The sequence below is a fragment of the Panthera onca genome, chromosome C1, assembly GCF_046562875.1.
Source record: "Panthera onca isolate mPanOnc1 chromosome C1, mPanOnc1 haplotype 2, whole genome shotgun sequence".
NCBI classification, from domain to species: domain Eukaryota; kingdom Metazoa; phylum Chordata; class Mammalia; order Carnivora; family Felidae; genus Panthera; species Panthera onca.
In genome coordinates, this window is record NC_138346.1 from 82,167,519 (window position 1) to 82,194,312 (window position 26,794).

The following is a 26,794-nucleotide window of genomic DNA, read 5'->3' on the forward strand; positions in this document are numbered from 1 at the left end:
CATTAACTCTATAGTTACACTTTATCTGAAAATCTGAGCATCTGGGAGTCAGGGTCCCTCCTGACAGAATGTTGCACCAAAACTTAATAACACAAAGCAATTTCTAAGTGTGTCAAAAAGTTATGAATATAATTATTAGATAAAATATTGCCATGAGGAGAGTTTAAAGATGATTCTTTTATGTTTGATACTTACTTGGTATGTATATACAGGATGGGCTTGCTTAAAATAAATTTTAATGAACAGCAACTATCAAAACTTCAATTAGAGATTCTGGGCTTACCTAACTCTAGCAGTGACAGTAAATTTTCATAAGTGCTAAACTACAGTTAAAGCCCAAAGTAAAACTAAATTTTTAAAATTTAGAATTCTAAATTATCAATTTCCAAGTAAAGGATTATGAGATTTTTGGATATCCTCTGAAAGGACTAAGTACCTTTTAGCATCTTTTACTGGTATGTGTATAGGCAATATTAAATAAAAAATGCTGATGGACTTCCCATTTTTAGATCAAGACTAAGTTACCCTGACAAGAGTTACCTTATGAACATCTGGTTCACAAAAACACTACAAAAAAATAAAATTCTTACAGCGTAATACTGGCATCCTGCTCGCCTCCTGAAAGCACAGGGACCATCAGGATCATTTTCTTCTTCAGGTTCTGATACTGGGGATGGTACCTAAAAAAAAAAAGAGGCATGAGACATTCCATTTAGGAGTTATCAGAAGTCAACAGATCAATCTTTGTAAGAATCTAAAATCAGAATCTGATCACAAACAGTATGCCTCCGTTACATATAGTAGGCAGTAAATTCCCCCCAAACAGCTAAAGGCTAGCAATGATTTTCTATGGTTAAAAATGATTATTTTGAAAGGATTAGTTCTTGCAGGTACGTTAACATAGTATTGTGTAATTGCTTCTGAACACGTTGAGTACTTAAAAAGAATTAGTACAGTTTTTATATATCCCACTTATATTTTCTAAGTAATGTATGCGGCCATAAATATTTTTATTTTGACAGTTATGGTTCACCTATATAGGCAGATGTATTTTTCTCCAATAACTTTCTTTCTCTGTAATAAAAGTGAAAAACTAGGAAGTAAAAAAGGTTTATGAATAGTGCCCCCGCTAAGGCCATACAAGGTCATACGTTTTTCTCAAAGGAAGTCCCTTATTTCCCTACTCACTTTTTTAAAAACACTTTTTTAGTTTTTATTTATTTAAATTCCAGTTAACATATAATGTAATATTTCAGGTGTACAGTTTAGTGAAATCACGTTTTAAACTTGGCAGATGATAAGCAGAAAAATTAGAAAAGGACAGAAGGCTTGCTAAAGGTAAGCAGACTGGTTGCAAAGAGAAATGATAAGCCCATAGCCTGACAGCAAAAGAAAAAAATAAAGACTTTCAAAAAGTTGTCACATAATTAAAATGCACTCTGCCTGGGAACCACGTGATCTTAGGTGAACTATCCCTATAAAACTTGAGTGGACGCCTGGGCAACACTGACACTTTAGAGCAAACTTTGTAAGTGTCATCAAAAACAGAGTAAATTATATACAAATATACTCTAATACAGCAGAGAAATAATATGGTTTAGATAAATTTCTACCCATAATGGTTAAAATTAAAAAAAAAAAAAAGTTTTGGTACTTAAGTTTCAGTAGTCTCACAATTTCACTTTGGAGTACATCTCTTTTTCTGACAACGCTGGCTCAACCAAATTTACTTGCAAATTTTGAACCTCACAAATCCCTCTCTTCCTATTTTGAGAGGAAAAATGTGTTCTCCACATTATTTCCAAACTGTGGTAATTACCACTGAGCAGGGTCATCCAGGGGAGAAAGGCATTTGGTGAGGTTCCAATATACCTCCACCAACCCTATGGGGGAGACACAGAAACAGTAAGCTGGGGCTGATTCTTCTTCCCGTGGAACCAAGCCCCAAACCTGAAATTTGAAAGGAAATCCCCAATGTGAATTTTATACTTTGGTTCCTTTGCAAATCCTCTACCTTTCTAAAATACACACAGGGGAAGTGTCACAAAATCTCAGAAATTCTTTGCATAAAATATACCACCCCTTCCTCCCGACCACCATTCTTCAGGAGTGGATTCGAGGATTTAGTCTGAGACACAGGAAGAGAGAGCGGACATTAGGAGAATCAGAAGTGTGATTAAGAAAAGACAGGGCTTTAATTCTGCTCTGTTGCAAATCAGTTGGAGAATCTGGTTAAAATGTCTATTCTCTTAAGTCTCCCTATTCTCTTTTTCCTTGTTTACTGGACAAAGAAGCAGCACATCATTATTTTACAGATCTTTTTAGCAATAAAATCCTGATTTTGTAAGAGTTCCAGCCTAAATAGCTGCCTCACTGAATGATATCCAACTGTATAGGTAAATACTTATTCTTCAGTGACAGGGGATACCATTATAAAAATTGATAAGAGTTGTCAAAGACCCAGTAAAAGGACTCAAGAGGAACTTAAAAGTTTCAAAATATAATTTGAAATTTTGATGTGGGTTTGAAGGCTGGGGACTATATGAATAAACACAAGAATTTAGAATAGGAACAAAAGTCCCCTAATGCGAGAGGAATATATGACTAATATGTAAGTGTGTCCCACTATCAGGAGGATGGACTGATTCCAGCACTAAAGGAAAAGTTTCCATAGGTCATAATATCCCCTGGTGTCATTCTTAAGAGCTGGGAGTCTACAGCAAAACTTTAAAGGCTCTCTTCAGTTACACCAATATAAGGCTATTATTAATATATACTGAAACCATGTCATATTCTTACTTAAGATTCTTTAATAATGTTCTAGTGTGTATAATGGTAGATAGAAGCCATCTGCCACCTGGCTACTACTGCAAGCATCATTCTGTTCAACCTCTCTTCCCCTTTGTATTTTATGCTCCAGTAATGCCAAACTGCAAGCAATTCTCACTTACATGCTGTTTCCTCTGCCTAGAAGCCCTCCCTACACTTTCTATCGGAAAACTACTATGTGTTCGGACATTATTTTCCTCATTCCTCCAAAATGGCCACCTAATTAATATCCCGTGGCTCTTTAATGCACTGAGTCTAACTGGATGATCCTTTGACAAAAGTAAAATCAATTATTTCATTAAGTGCTTTTCAAGCGTGTACTAAATTAAAACCTGTATTTGTGCATTTTACAATACATATGAATGCTAAAATATCTGGGATAGAAAAACTAAATTAGTGATAAAAGAGTAAAAAAAACACATAATCTAGTCAAAGGGAATACATTTTACGATTCTACATTTTAAATAGTTACAACCATAAAGTGTTTTATAAAACAGTTTGTTTCCAAACGTCTGTAATGTTGGTTAGAATTTTTTTTCTCTTAAAGCAATGAAATAAAAATGTTAAAATATAATAAAATGTATTTGTTATAGCATTCTCTTTACATTGATTATACCATATAGACAAGAAAAAAGAGGGTGTTGCTAGACCAGGTGCTAAACTATAAATATGTATTTATCTTTTAAAATTCATCCTTTGATACATAAAGGTCTTGTTTTAAAAACAGCACTTGTGAAAGTGAAATTAAGAATTTAAAATTTCAGGGGCACCTGGGTGGCTGAATTGGTTAAACAACTTCAGGTCAGGTCACGGTCTTGTGGTTTCATGAGTTTGAGCCCCATACTGGGTGGGCTCTGTGCTGATGGTGCAGAGCCTGCTTATGATTCTCTTTGCCCCTCCTATGCTCTCTCTCAAAATAAATATAAAAACTTAAAAAAAAAAAAGATTTTTAAAATTGCAAACATCTTGCTATAAACTGTTGCAATATAAATCAAAGAATTATCTTCATGATTTACAATTTGCATTAGTTCTTTGGAATCTTTATAATTAAATGATTATTGCCAGGGGCGCCAGGGTGGCTCAGTCAGTTAGATGTCCAACTCCTGATACTGGCTCAGGTCGTGATCTTGAGCCCTTCGTCAGGCTGCATGCTGAGTGTGGAGCCTGCTTCGGACTCTCTCTCTCCCTCTCTCTTTAGATAAATAAATAAACATTAAAAAAATATAAATAGTTATTGCCCAAATTAGCAAAGTTTACATTAAAAATTGCAAAACAAAATGCTAAAAAATTGTTAAAAAAATTATTGTTGGTTATTGTTGGTGAATATTTACAATTATGTATTAAATATCTTAAAATATTGATAATCTTTGGTTCAGTAATTCTACTTTTTTTAAGTTTATTTATTTATTTTGTGAGAGAGTAAGCACAGAGAGAGAGGGAGAGAGAATCTCAAGTAGGCTCTACATTGTCAGTGCAGAGCCTGAAGCAGGGCTCAAACTCATCAGCTATTAGATCATGACCTGAACTGAAACCAAGAGTTGGACTCTTAACTAAGGCACCCAGATGCCCCTCAGTAATTCCATTTTTTTTTTTTTTAATGTGTACTTATTTTTGACAGCCAGAGGGAGGGAGAGTGAGAGAGAGAGCATGCATGTGAATGTGAATGGGGGAGAGGCAGAGAGAGAGAGAGAGAGAGAGAGAGAGAGAGAGAGAGAGAGAAGAAGAACAGAAATTCCAAAGCAGGCTCTGCTCAGATAGCAGAAAGCCTGATGTGGGGCTCGAACTCATGAACCGTCGAGATCATGACCTGAAGTTGGCCGCTCAACCAACTGAGCCACCAGGTGTCCCAGCAATTTCATTTCTAATAATCTACTTTAAATACAGATGGAAAAAATAGAAACATTCATTTTTATAAAAAGGAACACTGAAAACCACCTAAATATTCCAGAGAATAAATTCTATCCAACTGAGAGAACATAATGGAAAGTAAATACCACATGAGTGGCTACATAAATAATGTGGAAAATGTTTATGCTATACAACATTAGGTGAAGAAAGTAAGAATCAAAACTAAGAGGTCAATTATGTTTTAAAATATAGCAATATAAAAGACTAGAAGGAAATGTCTTTAAAATAGTTTTAAAACAAGCACCTGTGGAAATTCATCTTCATCTGAGCTGTGAAAGTCATATTGCTTAATGTCACTCTTATTGATCACAGGCAATGTCTCAGGAGTGGGTTGCTGAGATGTTATCAAAGCCTCTGCTTTAGGCTTCTTTGGGTACTTCTTCTTTTGACGAACCACATCAGAAGCCTCTTCTTTCAAAGACAAATGATGAGGGTGCTGTTTACATGACGATTTTTCCCCCAAAAGGAAGAAATGAAAATCATTTTAGAAATCATGAAAAACTATACTGCTCTTTGAAAAACATACATTTTTACCCAGGAGGTGATTTTATTTACTGTTTTTAATATGCAAAAATTGTGGTCATAAATTGAAAAATGTTTTACTTTTTTCAAGTTGTGATTAAAAATAATAATGGTACCTAAATTTGCTTTTTATATTGTTATTTATACTTAAACTATGATGTTAGTGATTTAAACAAATTACTCTATTATTATGCAGTCCAGCATTTAAAAGTACTTACATTTAATTTTAATTTTATTTAAATCCACTGTATTAATGATTAATAAATTTATTTGAAAAATAACCTGAATTAGATTATAAATTCATTAATTTATTTCTACACTTGCTTTCAATTTTTAAAAATGTCTATGGCTGGTAACCTTTTTGAGGAAAATGAGTTTATTAACTAGAAAAAACTTTGCTTTTTTAGAATTACTACCTCAACTGAACAGTAATCAAACTGTTCTCAAGTACCCTAGAGTTCTGTGATAGCACTTTAGAGGTCATCTGGCAACCAGACTGACGGGGTGGGTTTCCAGCGCCCCCTGCTTTCCACCCCTCAGCAGAGAAGCTCTGTTACTATCTGTTTTGACATACATAGTGGTATTCCTCTTAATAAATAGGGTTCTACTACTTAAAAAGTTTGGGAATGATTGTTCTAATAGAGCACCAAAGTACAAGCAATATTGAAGTGAAAAAATATTTAAGAGGTTCTACATTTTCCCGTGTAGTCCACATTTTTGTTAAAACTACTGCAGGGTCAAAAATGGTACATACAATGAAAATGTTGCTTAAATGGCAAATTAGTTAGTGATAAAGCTAGGTTTCCTACAATGGTTAAATCTATGGCATCAAAAAGAGAACCTCACCCTCTTCGAAACTACCTATATTTTAAGGTGGGATGTGTGACAAGATAAATAAAGTTAGCTATGTGTAATGGGGTGGATCAACAATGAATGAGCAACCGTATCTCTAACACTAGTAAACATTCTGAGTGTTTTTCCTACAGATGATCTAAAATAAAAACCTAAAATATAGGAAAGGCTGATTCTGTCAGTAATTTCAGGTTGAGATTTATCTTCTCTACCAATCATATACTTGGAAAAAGCATTGGTTTATATAAAATGGATTTTAAAAAATAACTTAGAAAATAACATTTATTGCACTGATAACATTTTTGGCTATAGAGGCAAGTGTGTTTTAAAAAGAATCAAGTAGGTGGGCTAGATGCCTGTGATTAATAAGAAAGAACTTTTGTGTTTGAATTGACATCAGCTGATTAAAGGAGGAGTCTTCCTGCTCCACATTCTTCTTTGACCTTTAACAACGAACCCAGGAAAAGTAAGAATTGTGTACATTTTTAAAAGATGAATTTTCCACAAACACCCTATGTTGCTTTTTAAATCTTGCTATATACAAAGTTCCACTGTCTAAATGCTCAGTCAATACCTATTTCTTAGTTAAATCTAAGCTCCTTAAAGGTTTTATTAATGAATACTTTAATTAATGTACCAAGTGAATACTGAATAAATACAATTTCTTGAAGTCTAAAAGACTTAAATAATCACTGAATCTGGCTCTTTATTAGCGAAGAAAATAGCATCTGGAAGTTACAGGACTTCTTCAAATCACTCAAAGTAGATAGCAGTTGATTCTGGAAGTGATAATGAAACTAAGAATAACTTTCAATAATAAATAGTCTCAATGAAGAAAGCTTTAATCTTAGATTTTGATGCCTGCCACTACAACGCAGGATTCGCTAAGGCTAGTGATAACAACTCAACTTTAATTACCCATATTCTCTAGAGAAGCAGATAGCACAGTGAAAAGCACATGGTTTTTGGTGTTAGACCTAAATCTTGAATCAGCCACTTATTAGCTATATAATCTAGAAGTCACTCAGAGATAAAATCTGTGTCAATGGGCTGCTATAACGATTAATGAGTTAATATGTATGTAAAAATTCCTAGCAATAGTAAAAACTAACGCATGTTAATCACTTTCTTCTTTAACCAAACTATACTAAGACAGCTGATGAAACCCCTAATTGTCTAAACAATATTATCATATGTGCTTCTCCCCAGAGGATATTCACCTTAGTTTTACATTCTTGGACTTTGTGATGATTTCCATTATGAAGAGTTGCTGGAGTGGCATATAACTCTTTTTCTGATCTATTGATTTTCACTTCATTAAGGATTTCACCGCCATAGTCTCCCAAATGATATCTTGAAAAGGTCACAAAATATAAGAAAATGTTTTGTAGTTGAAAATAAATTAGAAAAAAAAAACCCAATGATATCGCAATTAACTAGAACACAACTAATTAATTAATCAGATTATTCTTTTAAAAAAAGATTATTCTTGAAAGAAAATTTACAGGAATAAAGAAGTTCATATTCGGGATATAGTAAGACAAAAACCAAAAAACCCTCTAAGGTATACAGAAGACAAATTTCTCATATATTTAATATTTTCAAACAGTGGGAAATGAGGTTTAGAATGCTTACCTCAGGAATCACATAAAATTCTGTCAGGTGTAGTTTAGTCTATTTAGTTATGCAGGAAAAGGACTACTGCATTAGAGACACATTTATAAAATGCGTTGAAACAAAAAATGTTTTCTACCTAGTTAGAAAATAAAATCATTTAAACATTCATTTCCCTCAAATTTTAATAGAAACTTTAATAAAAAGGATGGACAAAATGATCTCTAGATTCTTTTCTAAATAAAACCAAAGGATTCTGAAAAAAAAATTAAGTATATTAGAGGATCTATACAAAATACACACAAAAATATACCCCAAATTCGCAATCCAAACTGATAATCTAACTTAAAAAAAACTGGCAATACCCGGATTCTTCAAAAAATGTAGATTTCATTTAAGAATCCATTTTAACTGTTTTAAAGCATGGCAAAAAATAAAACAAATCATTTGGTTATATTCTGACCATCATTTAGCTAAAGCTACCGTTAGTATACAACAGCAGCAAGGTTACCTTTTTTCCACAACTTCTAAGGTTAAGTGCAATAATTCTCGTTTTGTTTTCTCTCTTCTCTTAATCATTTCCAAAATTGTTATGGCTCTACTAAACTCTCGTCTCAATTTCAACATCTTTTCATAAGAGGCTTCATCATTCTTACGATTCTGTTGAAAACAACAATTTTAGAAGAATAAACAATCCAATCATCAACATTTCCATTTTCATTCAACAAAATCTTATGAGATCCAAAACTGTTTCATAAAGCAAAATGTTAAAAAAGTATTAAATATAAAAATGTTAAAAATCATCTTAAACAGCAACTACATAAGAGAACCTATTTAACCCTGAAAACAGAAGTACAAGCAAGTATCTCTCAAATATTAAAAAAAAATGCTGCCCACTGTTGAAAAGATGGAATGATAGAAGGGATAATTCCAACGTACACACATTTTTAAAAGTCTGCCTGAAATAAAACCTAGTGTATCAATCAGAAAATGCAGCCCATTGAAATTGATGCAAGGCATTTTCCAGTGACAGAAACAGTTCTGTTAAATCAAGGTTACCTACCAAAAAAAAAAAAAAAGCCAAAATGGGTCTCTATCATTCACCTCTGTAACTGCAGGTTGGAAGGTTCAATATACCACAATGTAAACACTCACGATGACAATGACAAGCAAAACTTCCTATCAGAAACTCAGATATAAAACTGAAAGTAGGATATAAAGTATCTCAAAGAACTGGACTGTCATGTTTCAAAGTAATAACACCTCACTGCAGGGCAGAAAACAAGTGAAAACTCTAAATTTCAGAGTGTTGTTAAGAAGGCCCCACTGTGAAGCCTGAGATTTAATTTGAACCACTCCAAATCAAAGTCCTGCTTAATAATGAAAGAAGGCTCAGTTGTAATTAGCAACTATTTGCATAAAAGTTACTGTTAATATAAAATATTGTGCTTAATCAAATAACCACAGAATATTTATAGTAGGCATGGAACTATTTGTTTAAAAACAGACCATTACCACCTCTCATTCTATGTATCCAGACACTGCACTTAAGCAATCTTCCCATCCTTGAGTTAATAATACAATGACATTAGAAAGAACCTGAAGCCAGGTTTCATATTGGAGGATTATAAAAGAGCAAATAAAACTTAAAGATTCAAAGTTTTACTTTTTTCTTTAATGTATAGTTTCTTGTATTTGAAACTTAATCATCACTTATAAAACATAACCTAAACTAAATCTCATTAAGGTACTGCGTACCAAGTATTTTAAATGTTATATTAGTCATTCTTTTATTTCATCAAAAGGAAATTAATTTTTTTACCCCTTCAGTACTATGTGACAAAAGGCAAAATCTACAGCATGGTTTTAAGCAAGAAAACTTGGCAAGCAGGCAGAAATACCTCCCAACTGAAAAAAAATTAACATTACCAAGAGCAAATATTAAAGTGTCCCCCTGTACAGAGTACTGCACATGTCCCCTATCCTCAAAAGGCTTACAGTCTAGTAAGAATGAGACATACAGATTCAAAAGACGAGTAATAATATAAGGCTACATGCCAGCTGAACAATATTCAAAAGTGCACCAGAACCTTTTAAGATCACCCCCCTCTTCACTGTTTTTTGTGGACTATATGCTTCTGCCCTGTCTTAACCATTCATTTTCTGCTCTCTTTAGGCCCAAATTAACTACCCTTACTAATTTTTCCTTTCTCTAGTCCTCTCTACTGTTTTTTTACTTTTTATTTTGAAATAATTTCATATTTACATAAAGTTAAAAAAACAGTATGAAGAATTCTTCTGTATTTTCATCCAGATTGCTCAAATGTTATTTATTATTTTACATTTGTTTTATCTCTGTCTCTCTATGTATTTATTTAGTCTATGTTGTGAGGAACTAAAATGTTTGTGTCCTCTGAAAATTCATTTTGAAACTCCAAGGCCCCAATGTGATGGTATTTAGAGGTAGGGCCTTTGGGAGGTGATTAGGTCATGAGGGAGGAGTCCTCACAAATGAATTTGTGCTCTTATAAAAGAGACCCCAAAGAGCTCTTTCTCTTGCTCCTTCCACCATGTGAGGACACAGTAAGATGATCACTTCTGAATCAGCAAGTAGGCCCTCACCAGACACTGAATCTGCTAGCACCTGTATCTAGGACCTTCAAGCCTTTAGAACTGTGACAAATAAATATTTGTTGTTTAAAGCACTCAGTCTATGGTGTTTTTTGTTACAGCAGCCTAAACGGACTAAGGCACATACACATGAATGTATAATAAACACATACACAAATATGCAAAATTAGCATATTTTTTTAGAGTTTATTTTGAGAGAGAGAGAGAGAGAGAGAGAGAGAGAGACAGAGACAGACAGAGAGAGGGAGGGGGAGAGAGAAAGGGAGAGGGAGAGAGAGAGAGAGAGAGAATGTGGGGCTCAAACTCACCAACTGTGAGCTCATGACCTGAGCCAAAATCAAGAGTCGGATGCTTAACTGACTGAGCCACCCACGTACCCCTATTTAAAAAACATTTTTTGAGAATGGTTGGGATGTGTACTGTCCCTTCATCTCTAAGCACTTTAATATATACTTTCTAGAAACAATGATACTCTCTTATATAACCAGTAACCATTATTGAAATCAGGAAATTAACATTGATGTTATCGTATTATCTAATTTAAACACTTTATTCATATTTCACTGATTGTCCTACTAATGTCCTTTATAGCAATAAATATAATTGTTAAATATGTATTTTTATATGTTTATGTAATTGATGCTATAAAGGACATTAGCAGGACAATTATTTTTATTATTAAATTCACTCATAACCGTAAATTTTTTCCTGGTCTAGGGTCTGATTCAGGATCACAATTGCACTTAGCTGTCATGTCTCTTTAACGTCCTATAATTTGGAATAGTTTCTTTGACTTTCTACAGTGATCCTAGTCTTGACATTTTTAAATAGAGGCCACTTATTTTGTAGGATGTTCCTCACTATGGGTTTCTTCAATGTTTTCCCACAATTAAATTCAGGTTATGTATTCTTCATAGGATTATCACAAAAGTGATCATTGTATCCCTCTCTTATATCAGGAGTTAAATGATACCTATTTGTCCCATTACTGTTGATGGTAATTTTTATCCCTTGATTAAGATGCTATCAGGTTCCTTTAGTCAAATTACTATTTTTAATTAAAAAGGACACTGTAGGATTACGTACCTTGTTTCTCACCAAATTTCCTACCACTAATGTAGTATCCGCTGATTCTAACTTTTGCCTGAAACAATTATTACTATCGTGGCAGCCCAATGGTGATGTTCAAACTTCATCATTCTACTGAAACTTGGAAATTTTAAAGTTCTACTGTAAGGAAAAGTGTTCCCTTCTCTTTTATCAGTCAATCTACCAACCAACCATCCATTCATCCATCCGTCCCTCCCTCCCACCCTCCATCCATCCATCCATCCATTTATATTAGTATGGACTCATGGGTTACTATGGGTTATTCATTATTTATTTTGACATTTAAAACTTTCCCACATCTGGTTAGTAGAGTCCCTTCAAGCTGGCTCTTGAGGCCTTCTGACATGGGTCCAACATGCTTTTATCTTTAATCAACAGTCTTACTTTCTGGCATAACAGAATGTTCCAAGCGTATCTTTATATTTCCCAGCCCTAGACCTGGAAACACTATTTTTCTAAGGATTTCTGGTTCTTTTTGATGGAAAATGGCATTTAAAAATCAAGATGTACATGCTAGGCATGCTCACTGCTACTGAGTATCATTGCTTCTAGACTCAGCGAACAGAGCTAGGAAATACACCTGTAATATATGTATGTACACATACATTCACAGATCTATATCTGACTATACCAATATTAAAAACAATGAATTCATACTGATATCTTTTCTGTGCTTTTAAGATGGCCCTATCCCTGTTTTCAAATCTATTCACTTCCTTTACCGTTCCTCACAATGGTCTCTGCTCTGGACCAACTCTTTTTTCCCTATTCCCAGTTACATATTATAGTTCTGACCTACTGCCCAATCTTCAGGGAAGTAGTTCTCAAACTGCTGCACTTTAGATTTAACTGTAGACCTTTTTATAACCAAGGATAATTCACAGGAGATTGTTACATGTGGCCAGACTGAGAACAACTACTTTGAGTTTCCTCTCTTGTCTTTCTCGTTTATTCTGGGCCACAGAGAGGGAGGAGAGAAAGCACAGATGTTAACAGTTGTATATATGGGGTTAAACATATTAAACACACATGCTGATTTAAGACTTCCCAATCAGCACTTTCAGACATGTTGGTGCCTTAAGACTGTCTCATTTAAGAATGTCCTAAAAGTACTTAAGCACTCCCAAATTAAGTATTAGTTTACCAAATTAAAATTAAATTCTAGCCTGCCAAGCAAATATTTCAGAAGTCCTTTATTTTAGCACCTCTGTATGTAGCTATGCACGTGTTTTCAATCTGTGGAAACAAAAAAGTAGAGAACCTTTGCTAGCAATATTCATTTTTGCAGCTCCCAGTGCTTGCCCACCTCTGGAACATCTAGGGGTATTCATTGTTGACTGCGTTCCCAACTTTCTCATTTTGAACCATAAACATTTTGAAGCAGCATCAGTGTGCATGAAGGGGAAAAGTCTTTGGTCCCAAAATTGAAAACAGAGAGGAATAAAAAGACTACTGGAAAAGAAAATGTACCACTCTGCAGAGGAAGGTGAAAATAACAGGCAAGAGAAAGGGTAGAAATCAGAGTGTCAGGAAAAAGCAATACTAGTTATTGCACAATGAAAGCGCCTATACATTGGAATGCACTACTAGCAATTCCCAATATGCACTGGTTAGAAAACAGTGATTTAACCTATTTAAGAATAAAGCTGATTTAAACATTTAAAATGTTGTTTACATGTCAATAAATACTCCCTAGTTTTCAGTTCTTCACACCCACTCACTGAAAGAAGCCTAATGGTATACTTCCTTCAAAAAAACACTGCTAAAAGTCTGTTTAGGAATGTATCTGAATTAATTACATTTCTTTTAAAAAGCAATTACTAGTTCATATTTTTCAACGATTCAGGTAAACTTCCTCTTCCTCATGTCTAATCGCCTATATTTACAAATTTACCTCATCCCAGTCTTTTCTAAGCAAGATGTTACACTTTCATAAAATATCTCAGAATATCTTATCTAAGAACTAAAACGCCAAGTTGAAAACTTAGCCTGGTTTAGGCAATGTCATCTAAACTTGGGACATCTAAGACAGACTTACAGAAACTGGTTATTAACCAGTAGTAGAATTTTTCCTAAAATATACTATTCCTGGCAGCTGTTATGTTTCACAGCTGTTACATTCACAACTGACAAGGACAAGCTTTTCATGTTAGGAGAAACAGGAATCCACAGAAAAGGCTTTGCCTCCCATCATAATTCCTCATGGCTTTTACATTTATATGTTCTAATTTTTTGCAATGCTAGAGAATGTGTTATTGTGTATGGTGTTTACTGTTAATTATGAGAAATAGAAGACAATGAATACCACCTGTACAATAACACTTTCTTCTATAACATATCATTCCACAGCATGAGACCCTGTTTCTCTTATGTAAAATTCTGGCTCACACTGCTTGTGAAAGGCAGATGGGGACAAGTTCATCAATTAGAAATCTGACACAACTGACAACTCAGAAAAGAAGAAAAAGATTCCACTGTTACTTCTGACTATGGGAAGAACAGGCTTGAAAAGAACCTTTCCTTCCTTCCCATGACCCCACAGTAGCTAAAGGGAGTCAAGTTCTTTTTTATACCCAAGAATTAGAATATGGTTTCAAAAGAGCTATAAGCTCTTAAGCTTCCCAAACAAGAGGATATGTATAAAATGTATAGTTTACTGAAGAGCTCAAATTTCTGAGATATATAAAGATAGAGAATTCCTTTTACTACTTCAACTGTAAGTCTGAAATGGTAAAATCAGGAGACTATAAAGGGCATGGATATTGGTTATTGTACCAACAGAAGCTACTGAAGAGCAGGATTTCTAACATTTGGTTCAATTCAACAATGTTATTAGCTCCTCTTTATGTTCAAGGTATTCAAAATTATTGAAATTATTAGCAGAAAAAAATTGATCTTAAATACTATTAAGGCATACTAATTAAATCTAATTTGCCCATTACCTTTCGAGTTTGCATTTTCTCTGTTCTCCTCCGAAAGGCAACATAAGGGTCATTGTTGGTGGAGCCATCTCTTTTCTCTTGTTTTATCTGAGGAATGAGGGACGGCCCTCTACAGTTTTTACGTTTTCTTACCCAGTAGTCATACACAGCTTTAATAAGGTAATCATCTTCGTTTAGCAGCAGTTTTGCTTCCTGAAGTGTTACAAGCTAAATGAAAAACACAAATTGTCATCAACTATGTTTGAAAATGAGAAATCAAAGTTAAACTATGATCAGTCTAACGATGATCAGACATCATGATCGCAGAAAACAGAATTCAATTCAATCTAACAAAGGATTTGTTAATAAGGAGATTCATTCAAAAATTTACATTTTGCCCTGAGAGGTAGTAAGAACCACAACTTAAAATACTTAAGAAGACTGAATGAACAGTAGTTGGGAAGACTGCAACAGATCTATGCCTCAGGTAAGTCTTGGACTAGAAGACACCTCGGGTCCATCAAAAATCTGATAATCTGTGATTCTATACATTTGAAGATCTAGTTTTCAACAGTCTACTAGGTTCTTTCTGTGCTTTTGTTTTCCAACAGAAACCAGAAGATACAGAAGGTTTCTTTCTATATCTATCTACAATGAAAGATTAATATTTTCCAATATACTGCAACTAATACAACAACTTTCTTTTGAAACTGTGAAAGAATAAACTTAGCATGTTTCCAGAGGTTTCAACATTAAGCAATCTTGAATTTCTTGTATGAATTACATATAAAGGCAATTCTTCTAGCGAAGCTACTTTAGTACTAGAGAATCCTTGTTCTCAACACTCATTCTGCTAATAACATTGTTACATCTGTGACAGCAGCCGTCAGATGATTCCCCTTGGAGTTTTGACACAGGTATCTCAAGGATGTCCTTCTCTGTTATCAATACAGTCAACATAATGTTGACATATCTCAAACTAAGGTTTGTAAAAATTTGCTTGGTCACATGTTTCCTTGTTCCTTGTGAAGACTGATCAGCTTGAGCAGGATGGATTATGGGTTATCCATACCCATTTATACCCATTTACAGGGAACTCTAGAAAAACATCATGGAGTTAAGGCTGGAAAACTTCAACGAAGTGCTGTTATCACAATCTTTCTACTTTATCACTTTGGAAATGAAGATTCATTTTCAAAACAAGTTGAGATATCTCCTAACAAATGTTTCCCTTAAACTCAGAAATTAAGGGAAAAATTTTCTCAATGACACTGTAAGATCAACATATGAATCAATATGAGGGTTATATGAAGTCAATGGAAGACGGCATGACCCACCAAATAAATTTGATCTCTGATTTCTCATACTGGTATAACTTCATAGAATAAATGCAATAATCATTTGGATTTCCAGTCCTGTGATGGTGATTACCAGGGTTAATTAGTTGGTTTCTTATTATAATTTGGCTGCCAAGATTGGCCACAGGAAGAGAATACACTGACAATGTCAACTCAAGTATTCTAGTCCATGTAATGATTACTTTTAGTGTAATGAAATTATATGTGGCCATACTTTGGCTTATTCAATGTCTCAGTGGAGTCAGCTTCAACTCATCTGAGAGTCTGAGTAACTTGGTCTTTAAAGTGGAGGGCCACAGCCTGGAATAAGAGACCAAACCAAAAGCAGCAATATTTCCAAACATCACTTTAAATGGGCAACTCCGTTAGCTCAAGTTCTCTGGAATGGCCCAAAGTCTACAAGGCCAGTGGTAGATTAAGAATCAAACTTTCTGGATCCAGTAAAATTCTACCTCAGGACATCTGAGTGGCTCTGTCGGTTAAGCGTCTGACTCTCAATCTCTGCTCAGGTCATGGTCTCACAGTTCATGAGATCAAGCCCTGCGTCGGACTCTGCACTGACAGCGTGGAGCCTGCTTGGGATTCTCTCCCTCTCTCTCTGCCCCTCCCCTGCTCACTCTCTAAATAAATAAACTTAAAAAAAAAAAAAAAGAATAATTCAAAAAAACACACCTTAATAAAACACAAAAACCAAAAAACAAAAACTCGACCTCATGCTTACAGCATCATAACATTACGAGCAGCTCTCATGTGCTCTGGGGACCAATGGTGTGATATGCTACACACCTTCAGCTGTTTGTGGTCATTCTGCTTCTGATAAAATTTTGTAACCTTCACTAATTATACTCTAACTCTAGAGTGTGGAGGAGGATAGGTTTCTTTCCATCAAGCTGCAGAGCGGTGATGAGTTTCTTATCCAACATTACTACCAGAATAACACTGCTTCCTATTCTCCTGCAGGAAGTGTCATGGGATTAAAACACTGCCTCAGGTCTCCTTCTCTGGTACTTCTTGTTCCTTCTAGAAATGTCCTTCTGCCTGGTTGATACATACCCTCTTTATATCTCAGGTACCAAGAATTCAATACACTGTTTACAGTTAAAGATCCTGACCTTTCTTTCCAGTGTTAACTATATTTTCTCAGTTGACTGATGTTTTTATGTTGCTATACAGTAAATTTTTATTTTAACCATTCTGTTAAAAGTATCTTTAGCTATTCTAAGGCAATTAGTGTCACTGGCATCATTATGATCACAGTGACAGCATCAATTTGAGTGGGCAAAAACTATTTGCACAGTCTCAAATTATGACACATGATTAAATATCCACAAAATCAGAATCTTACTACTTTTCTATCTTAAGAAAAAACTTCTGCCATTTAACACTTTCTACCAGAAAGCAGTGGAGACCACTATTTACTTGATAAAAAGGTCTGTGGTAAAATTTATTATTTTTAAGACAGCTCTGAGTTGTTTGGTTTCCTTACTTTGGGGGCCTGGAGGTGAGGAGATTAAAAATTATTCTACTAGTGGGCTTTTCTTCTAGACTACTACTAGCTCCATGAAGACAAAGATCATTTAGTTTGCTTACATACAGATTTATGGCTTAGCAATTTCAATAAACACATTTATAATACACAAATGAATAAATTATGCATAAAATTAATGTTTTTTAATATAGTCAATTAAGCAATAAGTAGTTAATAATCAACTCCTATCAGTCCACCGTTGTTTTATATAGCTTGTGGGGAAGACAGGAAAAAAACTGATAAAACCACTACCTACAGAAACTTACAATATGGCAATGGACGAAAGGCAAATACAATTTAAACAATAAGTGAACAACGTAAGAACTTTAGAACTGAATATTAGTGCATTAAAATATATGAGAGAATCATAAAATACTCCATCTGGGAGTGCCTGTGTTGATAGCTTAAGATACAAGCATAAATTCTGAGGACAGATATTGAGGGAAACAGCAACAAACACGATGTAGAGGAAAAACGGAAGAGAAGATGAAGAAAGAAGACAAGACTCAAGAAATGTGGAGGTCAACAGCACCCACTACTCTAGGGACATTTAGTAGGATACAGGCTGAAATGGATGGATGACAATGAGAAGGTCAATGGTGCCCTGGGTGCAATTTCAGTAAACTGAAATGGATTGTAGTATGGGTAAGAGTTAAACAATACAACTAATCTTTTAAAAATTTAACTGGTGACAAAAAAAAAAAAAAAAAAAAAAAAAAAAAAGAGGAAAGACACAGGGTAGTATTTTATAGAGAAATATGAGGTCGAATGAAAGGCTTCTCTTGGAAATAGGGACCCATGACATATTTTTGGGCAAAGGTAGAAAGACTGAAGAAGTGAGAGAAGAGATAATTAAAGATGAAATATTCAAGCAATATACAGGTGGAAAAAGAAGAGTGAGAATTAGAAATTTAGGGACTGAAGGGATTAAAAAAACCCCACATCATTGTGAGTTTTGGGAGTCACTGGAGAGATGAGGAATACAGTACAGGATCATGTGGAGTTAAGAGAGTAAGTCAGAAAAGCTAAACTTGAGAGGTCTGGGGACTATCTAGGTGGAGAAGCCAACAGGCAACATGAAAAGAGAAAAAAGAAAGTCCTGGAGCTTGAGAAGGAAGTCAAGGGTAAAGATATACGTATTATTACCCTCAGAAAAATGCTTGCTAAGGTGATATTATCCCAAAATACATAAGGTAAGAATATCAAGAACAGAATTTCAAGAAACCCTGATGTTTGCAGAAATTAATGACAAGGACTCAGTAGAAGACAATTAGAAGGAATGGTCAAAGAAAATAATTTAAAAAATCAGAAGAGAATGAAGTATATTCAAAAGAGCAAAGGTGAGGTGTTTCAAGAAATAAAGAGCTCAATTAAAATAAATGAATGAGGACTGAAATTAATCACAGCATTTGGCAACAGGAATTTTCAATAATGACTTCATTGCAGTAGTCTCCACAGAATGATGGGAGCAGAAGCTTTGTCTCAGTCTATCTTTTATGTCTTTTCTCTGTCAACCTAATAAATATTGCTTTAACTACAAACTTGATTCCTTGCCTTGAGATCTGCTACTATGTTAGCTGCCAAAAAGGAAAAATAAAGAAATCCGTGAATCCATAGTTCAGGTACCTGGAATGAGAAGAGTCTTTGGTATCTTTAATCCTTAGTTCTAATAACAGGACCATTATCTTGTCCCTAAGGCAAACTTCTACCTTTGTCTACACTGCCAAAAGCAGGTGCTACTATGCTCTGAGCCTACCCAATTTTAGGGCTTTGAAGCTTGTCACTGAACAAAAAGAACTAAAAAAGGATAGTGTTGATTGTATGTGGACAGTTAAGTGTATTACTGTTCACGTGTGTTTTGTTTATCCTGCCCCACTTAGATGAGAAACTCCCCAAGGGCAGAACTTCTGTCACCTCCCTTGTTCACCTAAGCACTAAGTAATTACTGACTGAAATGAAAGAAAGCAAATTACAGAACAGAGCATTGAAGGCTTCTGAGGATATAACTTCAGCCACCAAGAGTAATTTTTGAGTAATCATGAAAAATAGCAGATATACCAAAATAAAGACTGAACCTAAGATTGCTAGAAGTTTGCATATAAAGAAGAAAAATGAACCTATACCTGATGCCAGTAATCAAAATCTTAGAAAAACTGTGAGCACTAATAAGAATATTTTCAATATTCAATTTGATAATTAAAACAAATTTCCAATAAAAAAAGATGGTCTTTCAAAAAACCAACTAAGTTGAATTTTACAACATTCGGTTTCCAATGTACTTTTTTTGATTGCACATCAAATATTACTTTCCATCCAAATGGGGGGAAAAGACTGGAAGAAAGGCTAAATATGCAGCAGGCATTTCACAATGGAAAAGTTTTGAAAAATGTTCTGAATAGCTGGTAATGCCTTAAGGATTTAAAGGACTTTAGTTGGGAGGTAAAGGAAAATAATGAATTTGTAATGGGTAAACTACTGAAAAGTGTTAACAGTCTACTATAAAATGTTTACTTTTATCTCTAACTTCTTACTACATTAATAACAATTAATATATTAATACACCACACAGATACACCAAGCAATTATTTTTTAAAACAATTTATTTTTAAAATCTAATTACAACAATCTATACATGCTCATTATAGTAAATTTGGAAAACAGAAACAGAATAAAGAACATAATAATCACCAATAATCCTATCACTTAAATAGAACCAATAGTGGTATTTTGCTGGATTTTCTTGATCTTTTATTCAATGTGCACATATAAATGTAAACACTTTAAATGAATCTCAGAGTTTTGCACTTAAACAATTCTGTATCCTTTTTTGAAATCTAACATTATATAATGAGCAATTTCTGTTAATATTCAAAATAATTATTTTTAATGGCTATGTGATATTTTACCCTACAGACAACTCATAAGTCATTCTGAACATCCTTGTTCAAAAACCTGACATTTTTACCAGTTATTTTTTTTGAGAATGGCTCCTAGAGGTAGGATTACTAAATCAAAAGGTACACGCATTTTAAGGTTCCTGACATATGCTGCCTAATTGCTTTCCAAAAAGACCATACCCTTTTAAATTCTCTATACCATATTTAGAATGACCCACTAAAAAAATTATTTCTTTGCGAATAATTTTTTCTTCACTTAAAATTTTAAGTAATATATACGTAAAACTAAAATGATAATGAGTACCTTAATAAATCTGAGCTTAACTAAGCCAGATTTGGTATAAGATATCTGCCTTAAAGACCCAACCAAGCAAATATAGTCCTATGAAAAGGATCGAGAAGGTATTAAATACTATTGCAGCTAGTATTGTTTTTATATCCAAACAAGAAGTCAGAATAGTACTATTCATACTCCTATTCAAAGAAATTATGCTGAATTATTCAGTTCAAGGAATACTGTAAACAGAAATTCTAAGATGTCAGGGAAATTTAAAAGGCAATATACTCAGGTCTAAAGAAAATGTAAAATAAAGCTACTAACTGGATTAACTTTAAGACAGGAGACATTTTTACAAGGGTACAGTACCTGATTAGAACTGGCTTTTTCAAGTCTGTCAATCATAATTTCAAATTGCAAAGGCTTAATTTCCATCTTTCTGTTAAGTCTATTTAATAAGGTCTCATCTTCTGAATCCATATCATAATCTGGTTGCTCGTTGTCTAGATTAAAGGCTAGAAAAGAAAAGAAAAATTCTTCAAACTGAGGAGAAATTATGGAGTTACAGTGTGTTTATATTTGACCACAGAATACTACTAAATCACAATGCATTGACCAAAGAGAAGCTCATGAGCAGACATCTAAAAATTGGTTTCAGGGTACACCCAAAACTAATGTAACATACATCGTATGTCAACTATACTCAAATAAAAAAACAAAAACAAAAACAAAAAATTGGTTTCGGAGACTGGAAGCACAGTGTAAGAAAAAATAAAATCTGAATTCATAGATGTGAATTAAAGTTTAACAGAACAGTAAAAGCAGTAACTAAAATTAATCTATTTTAAAAATAGAGGATCACAACAACCTACTGAAGATATCTGCAAGTGACATATTCAATAAAGACTTAGTATCTAAAATATATAAAGAACTTACACAACTTAACACCAAAAAACCAAATAATCCAATTAAAAAATGGGCAGAAGACATGAACTGATGTTTCTCCAAAGAAGACATACAAATGTCCAACAGACAGATGAAAAGATGCTTAACATCAGTCATCATCAGGGAAATACAAATCAAAACCACATGAGAGATCACCACACATCTGTCAGAGTAGCTAAAATAAAAAACCCAAGAAACAACAAGTGTTGGCAAGAATGTGAAGAAAAAGGAACTCTCTTGCACTGTTGGTGGGAATGCAAACTGGTGGAGCCACTGTGACAAACAGTATGGAGATTCCTCGAAAAGTTAAAAACAGAACTACCCTATGATCCAGTAATTGCACTACTGGGTATCTACCCCAGTACAAAAACACTAATTCAAATACCCCTACGTTTATTGCAGCATTATTTACAACAGCCAAGTATGGAAGCAGCCCAAGTGTCCATTGATAGATGAAGAGATAAACAAGATGTGCTATATATATAACAGAATATTATTCAGCCATAAAAAGAACTGAAATCTTGTCATTTGCAACAACATGGATGGAGCTAGACAGTATAATGCTAACTGCAACAAGACAGTCAGAGAGACAAATACCATATGATTTCACTCATATGTAGAATTTAGGAAAAAAAACAAATGAACAAAGAAAAAGGGAAAAGAGAAAGACAAACCAAAAAACAGGCCCTTAACTATAGAGAAAAACAGATGGTTACCAGAGGGGAGGTGGTGGGAGATGGGTGTAAGAGGTGAAGGGGATTAATAGTACGCTTATTTGGATGAGCACTGAGTAATATATGGAATTGGTGAGTCACTATATTGTACACCTTAAACTAATAAAGCATTATATGTTAACTATACTGGAATTAAGATTTAAAAAATCAAAAATAGAACATCATGAAATATATGCCAAAATAGTAGCAATTATTAAAAAAAGATGTTATATATTTATCAACATGGTAGTTTGGTAATATAATGAGAAGCTTTCTAAGAAAATTAAGAATCTAGAAATAAACTCAAGTGCAAAGTGTATGTATCATAAGAATGGTATTTCAAACCACTGAGGATAAAGGAGATTATTAATAAAAAGGGATTATACATACTAGTTACCTTTTAAAACTTAAGTTAGAATTCTACCTCATTCCTAATACCAATAAATGATGTATTTAACAAAATTTTATAGTAAAAAATAAAATGCGAAAAATGCTAGAAGAAAATGCAAGGGGAAAAATGTTTGGGTAGGTATAAGCTCAGAAGCCATAAAGCGAATTAAATAAATGCAAACACAGCAACAAGATATATTTCACTTATCAGACAGACAAAGATCTAAAACTTGATGGTATGCTATTTTGGAATGAATGGGGGAAGGAAATCTCAAACACCATGAGGAGAAATTAAAACTGGTATTTAGTTCAATTAAAGACACCTACTCCTGGACTTGGCAATTCTATTTCTAGGAATTTATTGTATAAATATACAAACAGACAAATATACACATACAAGAATATTAGATGTGACACTGTAAGAAGTAAAAAATATAAAAACAAGCAATGTATGTGGGAATACAGAAATACTGTATATAATGGTTTGTACATACATGGAATAGACTGAAGCCCTAAAAATGAATGATAATGATGTATGTATACTGATAGGGAAAGACACCTATCTTAACAAAAAGTGAGAAAAGCTAAGGTACAAAACAGTGTACATGTGCACTTATTTTTAAAAAATATAAATAGAATATATATGTATACATATATACTCTTTTAAGTGCACAGATTATTTTTATATAGTGCACAAAGATACGTTTTTATTTATTTTTTAAATTGTTACATATTTATTTTTGAGAGAGAGAGAGAGAGCGGGAGCAGGGGAGGGGCAGAGAGAAAGAGAGAGAGAGAGAGAGAGAGAGAGAGAGAGAGAGAAGAGAAGAGAAGAGAAGAGGAGAGGAGAGAGAGAGAGAGAGAGAAAGAGAGAGAGAGAGAGAGAAAGAGAGAGAGAGAGAGAATCCGAAGCAGAGCTTTCAGCACAGAGCCCAACACGGGGCTTGAACTCACCAACCATGAGATCATGACCTGAACCAAAGTCAGATGCCCAACTGATGAGCCACCCAGGTGCCCCAAAGATACATTTTTAAAAGGGTAAGGAGAGGTGCGCCTGGGTGGCTTAGTCCATTAAGCATCTTGATTTCAGCTCAGGTCATGAGCTCACAGTGCATGGGATCGAGCCCCACATTGGGCTCTGCTGCACTGTCAGCACAGAGCTTGCTTGGGATTCATTCTCATTCTCTCTCTCTCTCTCTCTCTCTCTCAAAAATTACTTCTGGTTAAAGGTACCTTTCAAAGTCCCTTAGATTACCTTTTACTTGGATATATTCACATGCAAGTATCTGACAGGCATAGTTATATAGTGCAATGAAAATATGAAGAATCCAGAAGTAGTAATACAAGAAAATTTCTCAGAGCTAATAAATAAATGGCAAGAAGTTTTCAGATTAAAGGACTTTACCGACCATGGTACAAAACGAGTGGCATGCAATTCAATGCGGCACATAATGATGGGCTAGCTACTGCCCATTACTTCATGATACTATTATGAATATGAATATTACTACTACATAATATTATGTCTATTATATATTTTGTGTTAAGGGGAAATATGTGCTCCCCACATTTCCACTCAAATCTTCAGGAGGGAAAAGTACAGGAAAAATACTTTCAGCTTCTCCCTACCCCTGTACTTTCTCCTCAGCCAAGGAAGGCGTGACTTAGATGAATTTGCAAGGAGGACCTAATCAGTTCAATATCTTTGAGAGCATAATCTCTTGTGCTTCTTCCTTCTCTTGAAGAGGGGCATTCTAGTCAGCCCTCTACTACATGGTAAGGATAGGGGCCAATTCTCCCTATGCGGAGGCCTGCTTTGTCTCCAACCAGTGCCCAAACAATGGTGGGTAAGCTTGTCTAATTCAGGGGTTAAATATGAGAAAGTCCACTGAGGTCACGTATCTATGTCTTGTCTTCCAACACCATTTTTATCAGTATCCGTGTCTGTTTCTCAATTGGTTCCAAAGTATAAAAGAAAAAAGAATGTTGTTTTTTGTCCTCCTAAGCAAAATTTGCAGGCTACGCTCAACAATTTATAAGTGGCAATGTTTTTGTTTTTGTTTTTTTAAATTTTTTTTTTTTTAATGTTTTATTTATTTTTGAGACAGAGAGAGACAGAGCATGAGCAGGGGAGGGGCAGAGAGAGAGGGAGACACAGAATCCAAAGCAGGCTCCAGGCTCCGAGCTGTCAGCACAGAGCCCGACGCGAGGCTTGAACTCACGAACCATGAGATCATGACCTGAGCTGAAGTTGGACGCTTAACCGACTGAGCCACCCAGGTGCCCCGGCAATGTTTGTTTTGACTTCAGAACATTCTGTCTTCTATACTGCAGTCTTCATCATACAGCCTCTAAGATCATACATATTCTCTGTTCAGTTTATTCCACTCACCCTATTCTCTCTGGTTATTTGCATAACTACGATGCAATAGCACATGTGGTGTAAGTACTCTCTAACACACTGAATATAAGTTAAATGAGAGCACTTTAAATTCCCAGCCTTGTAAAAACATAGTAAAACAAACATGGATAATTTCCCTATCTTAATTCTGTGAATTTAGAACTCTTCACATAAACCTATCCTTGTTATTTATAGATATTAATCACGGTATCTGTCTGTGAACCCTCCTATGCCATGTTTGATACCGTGTGACATTCCATTCCACAGGGTTAGAGTAACTGACCCTAAACACCTAACCCATTGGTAACCAGTGACCTATGAAATAGAACAGGGTTTAAAGCTTTTGTAACAGAAATGTGAACACAAAGACTGTTTCTGGTTAAATAAGGCAGAACGAACACAAATACGTGTCCAAAAATTCCAAAATAAAAGCAGAGCAATGTTTGTTTTTTTTTCTTCCAATGGCATTTATCTTCAGAGGTGATGAGAACAAGGAGGTAAGAATTATCAATCAAATTTTCAGACTTACAAAAGCTACAGCTTAGCAGACAAGAGAACACTGAGATATAAAACAGTCAGGGCAGGGCAGTGGGGGAGGCAGGTAGAGAGAAAACAACTTGAAGCAGGAAAACTCCCCCTATCCATCTAAAGACTTATTAAGAGTTGAGATCAATGGTTACTCTCTGAAAGAAGGGGTAAAACACTTCTGAAAATAGGAAAATTAGTTAAAAATCTTTATATGGAGAATTAGATCCTTCTCTTGTCCAGTGTAGCTAACCAAATAGTTTTTCTCCCAAATGGTAGAAGCCTGGCAGATTAATCTGCAAAGGCCGATCCAGAGAGCCTGTGGGCTCTGGAGCACCAGGCATATACCGAGGGAAAGTAAAAGCCTCCATACCAAATGAGAACGGGTAAGCAACAGGCTATGTGTTGAATCATGAAATCTGCCAGCACTGCCATCCACTGCCATCTCACCTTGCCATCCCCACCTCCCAACTCAGCTATAAAAACAAAAACAGGGGCGCCTGGGTGGCTCAGTCGGTTAAGCGTCCGACTTCGGCTCAGGTCACGATCTCGCGGTCCGTGAGTTCGAGCCCCGCGTCGGGCTCTGGGCTGATGGCTCAGAGCCTGGAGCCTGCTTCCGATTCTGTGTCTCCCTCTCTCTCTGCCCCTCCCCCGTTCATGCTCTGTCTCTCTCTGTCTCAAAAATAAATAAACGTTAAAAAAAAAAAAATTAAAAAAAAAAAAAAACAAAAAACAAAACAAAACAAAAACAGGGGCGCCTGGGTGGCTTAGTTGATTGAGTGTCCCACTCTTGATTTTGGCTCAGGTCATGATCCCAGGGTAGGGTCGTGGGATCGAGGCTCATGTTGGACTCTGCTGAGCATGGAGCCTGCTTCGGATTCTCTCCCCCCACCCCGCCCCTCTTCCCTGGTCACACACTCTCTCGCTTTAAAAGAAAAACAAAACAGGAGTGCCTGGGTGGCTTCATTGGCCGACTTCAGCTCAGGTCATGATCTCATGGCTTGTGAGTTCTAGCCCCGTGTCATGCTCTGTGCTGACAGCTCGGAGCCTGGATCCTGCTTCAGATCTGTGTCTCCCTCTCTCTCTCTGCCCCTAACCCACTTGCATTCTGTCTCTCTCTCAAAAGTAAATAAGTATTTAAAAAATTAAAAAAAATAAAAGAAAAACAAAAAGCCAAAAAAAAAAAAAAGTTAGCCACCACATAAATGATCTTATTCCAATATAACTGGGACAGTCAAGTAATGCAGATATTTGAGAAAAGACAGCAAAACAAATATAATGAAAAAAAGAAACTCAGAGAAAACAATGAGAATGAAGAGAAAGAAAAAAAATAACCCTTACAGAGATATTACTGCATCCATGAAAGTGGAAGA

General features: G+C 34.9%; 1 protein-coding gene across 3 annotated transcripts in view; it reads right to left on the reverse strand.

The window, feature by feature from the left end:
• Positions 1–26,794, reverse strand: part of EPC2 (enhancer of polycomb 2) — a 122,326-nt gene that overhangs the window by 18,449 nt on the left and 77,083 nt on the right. For 2 of the 3 annotated variants that reach the window (XM_060626439.2, XM_060626438.2), the window contains exons 3-8: positions 20,817–20,962; positions 14,409–14,615; positions 8,237–8,385; positions 7,332–7,464; positions 4,982–5,173; positions 591–680 (exon numbers count right to left, since the gene is read on the reverse strand). In XM_060626439.2, the coding sequence (XP_060482422.1) occupies positions 591–680; positions 4,982–5,173; positions 7,332–7,464; positions 8,237–8,385; positions 14,409–14,615; positions 20,817–20,962 (917 nt within the window). The remainder of the gene's footprint in view (positions 1–590; positions 681–4,981; positions 5,174–7,331; positions 7,465–8,236; positions 8,386–14,408; positions 14,616–20,816; positions 20,963–26,794) is intronic. The other variant, XM_060626440.2, reaches the window with a different exon arrangement.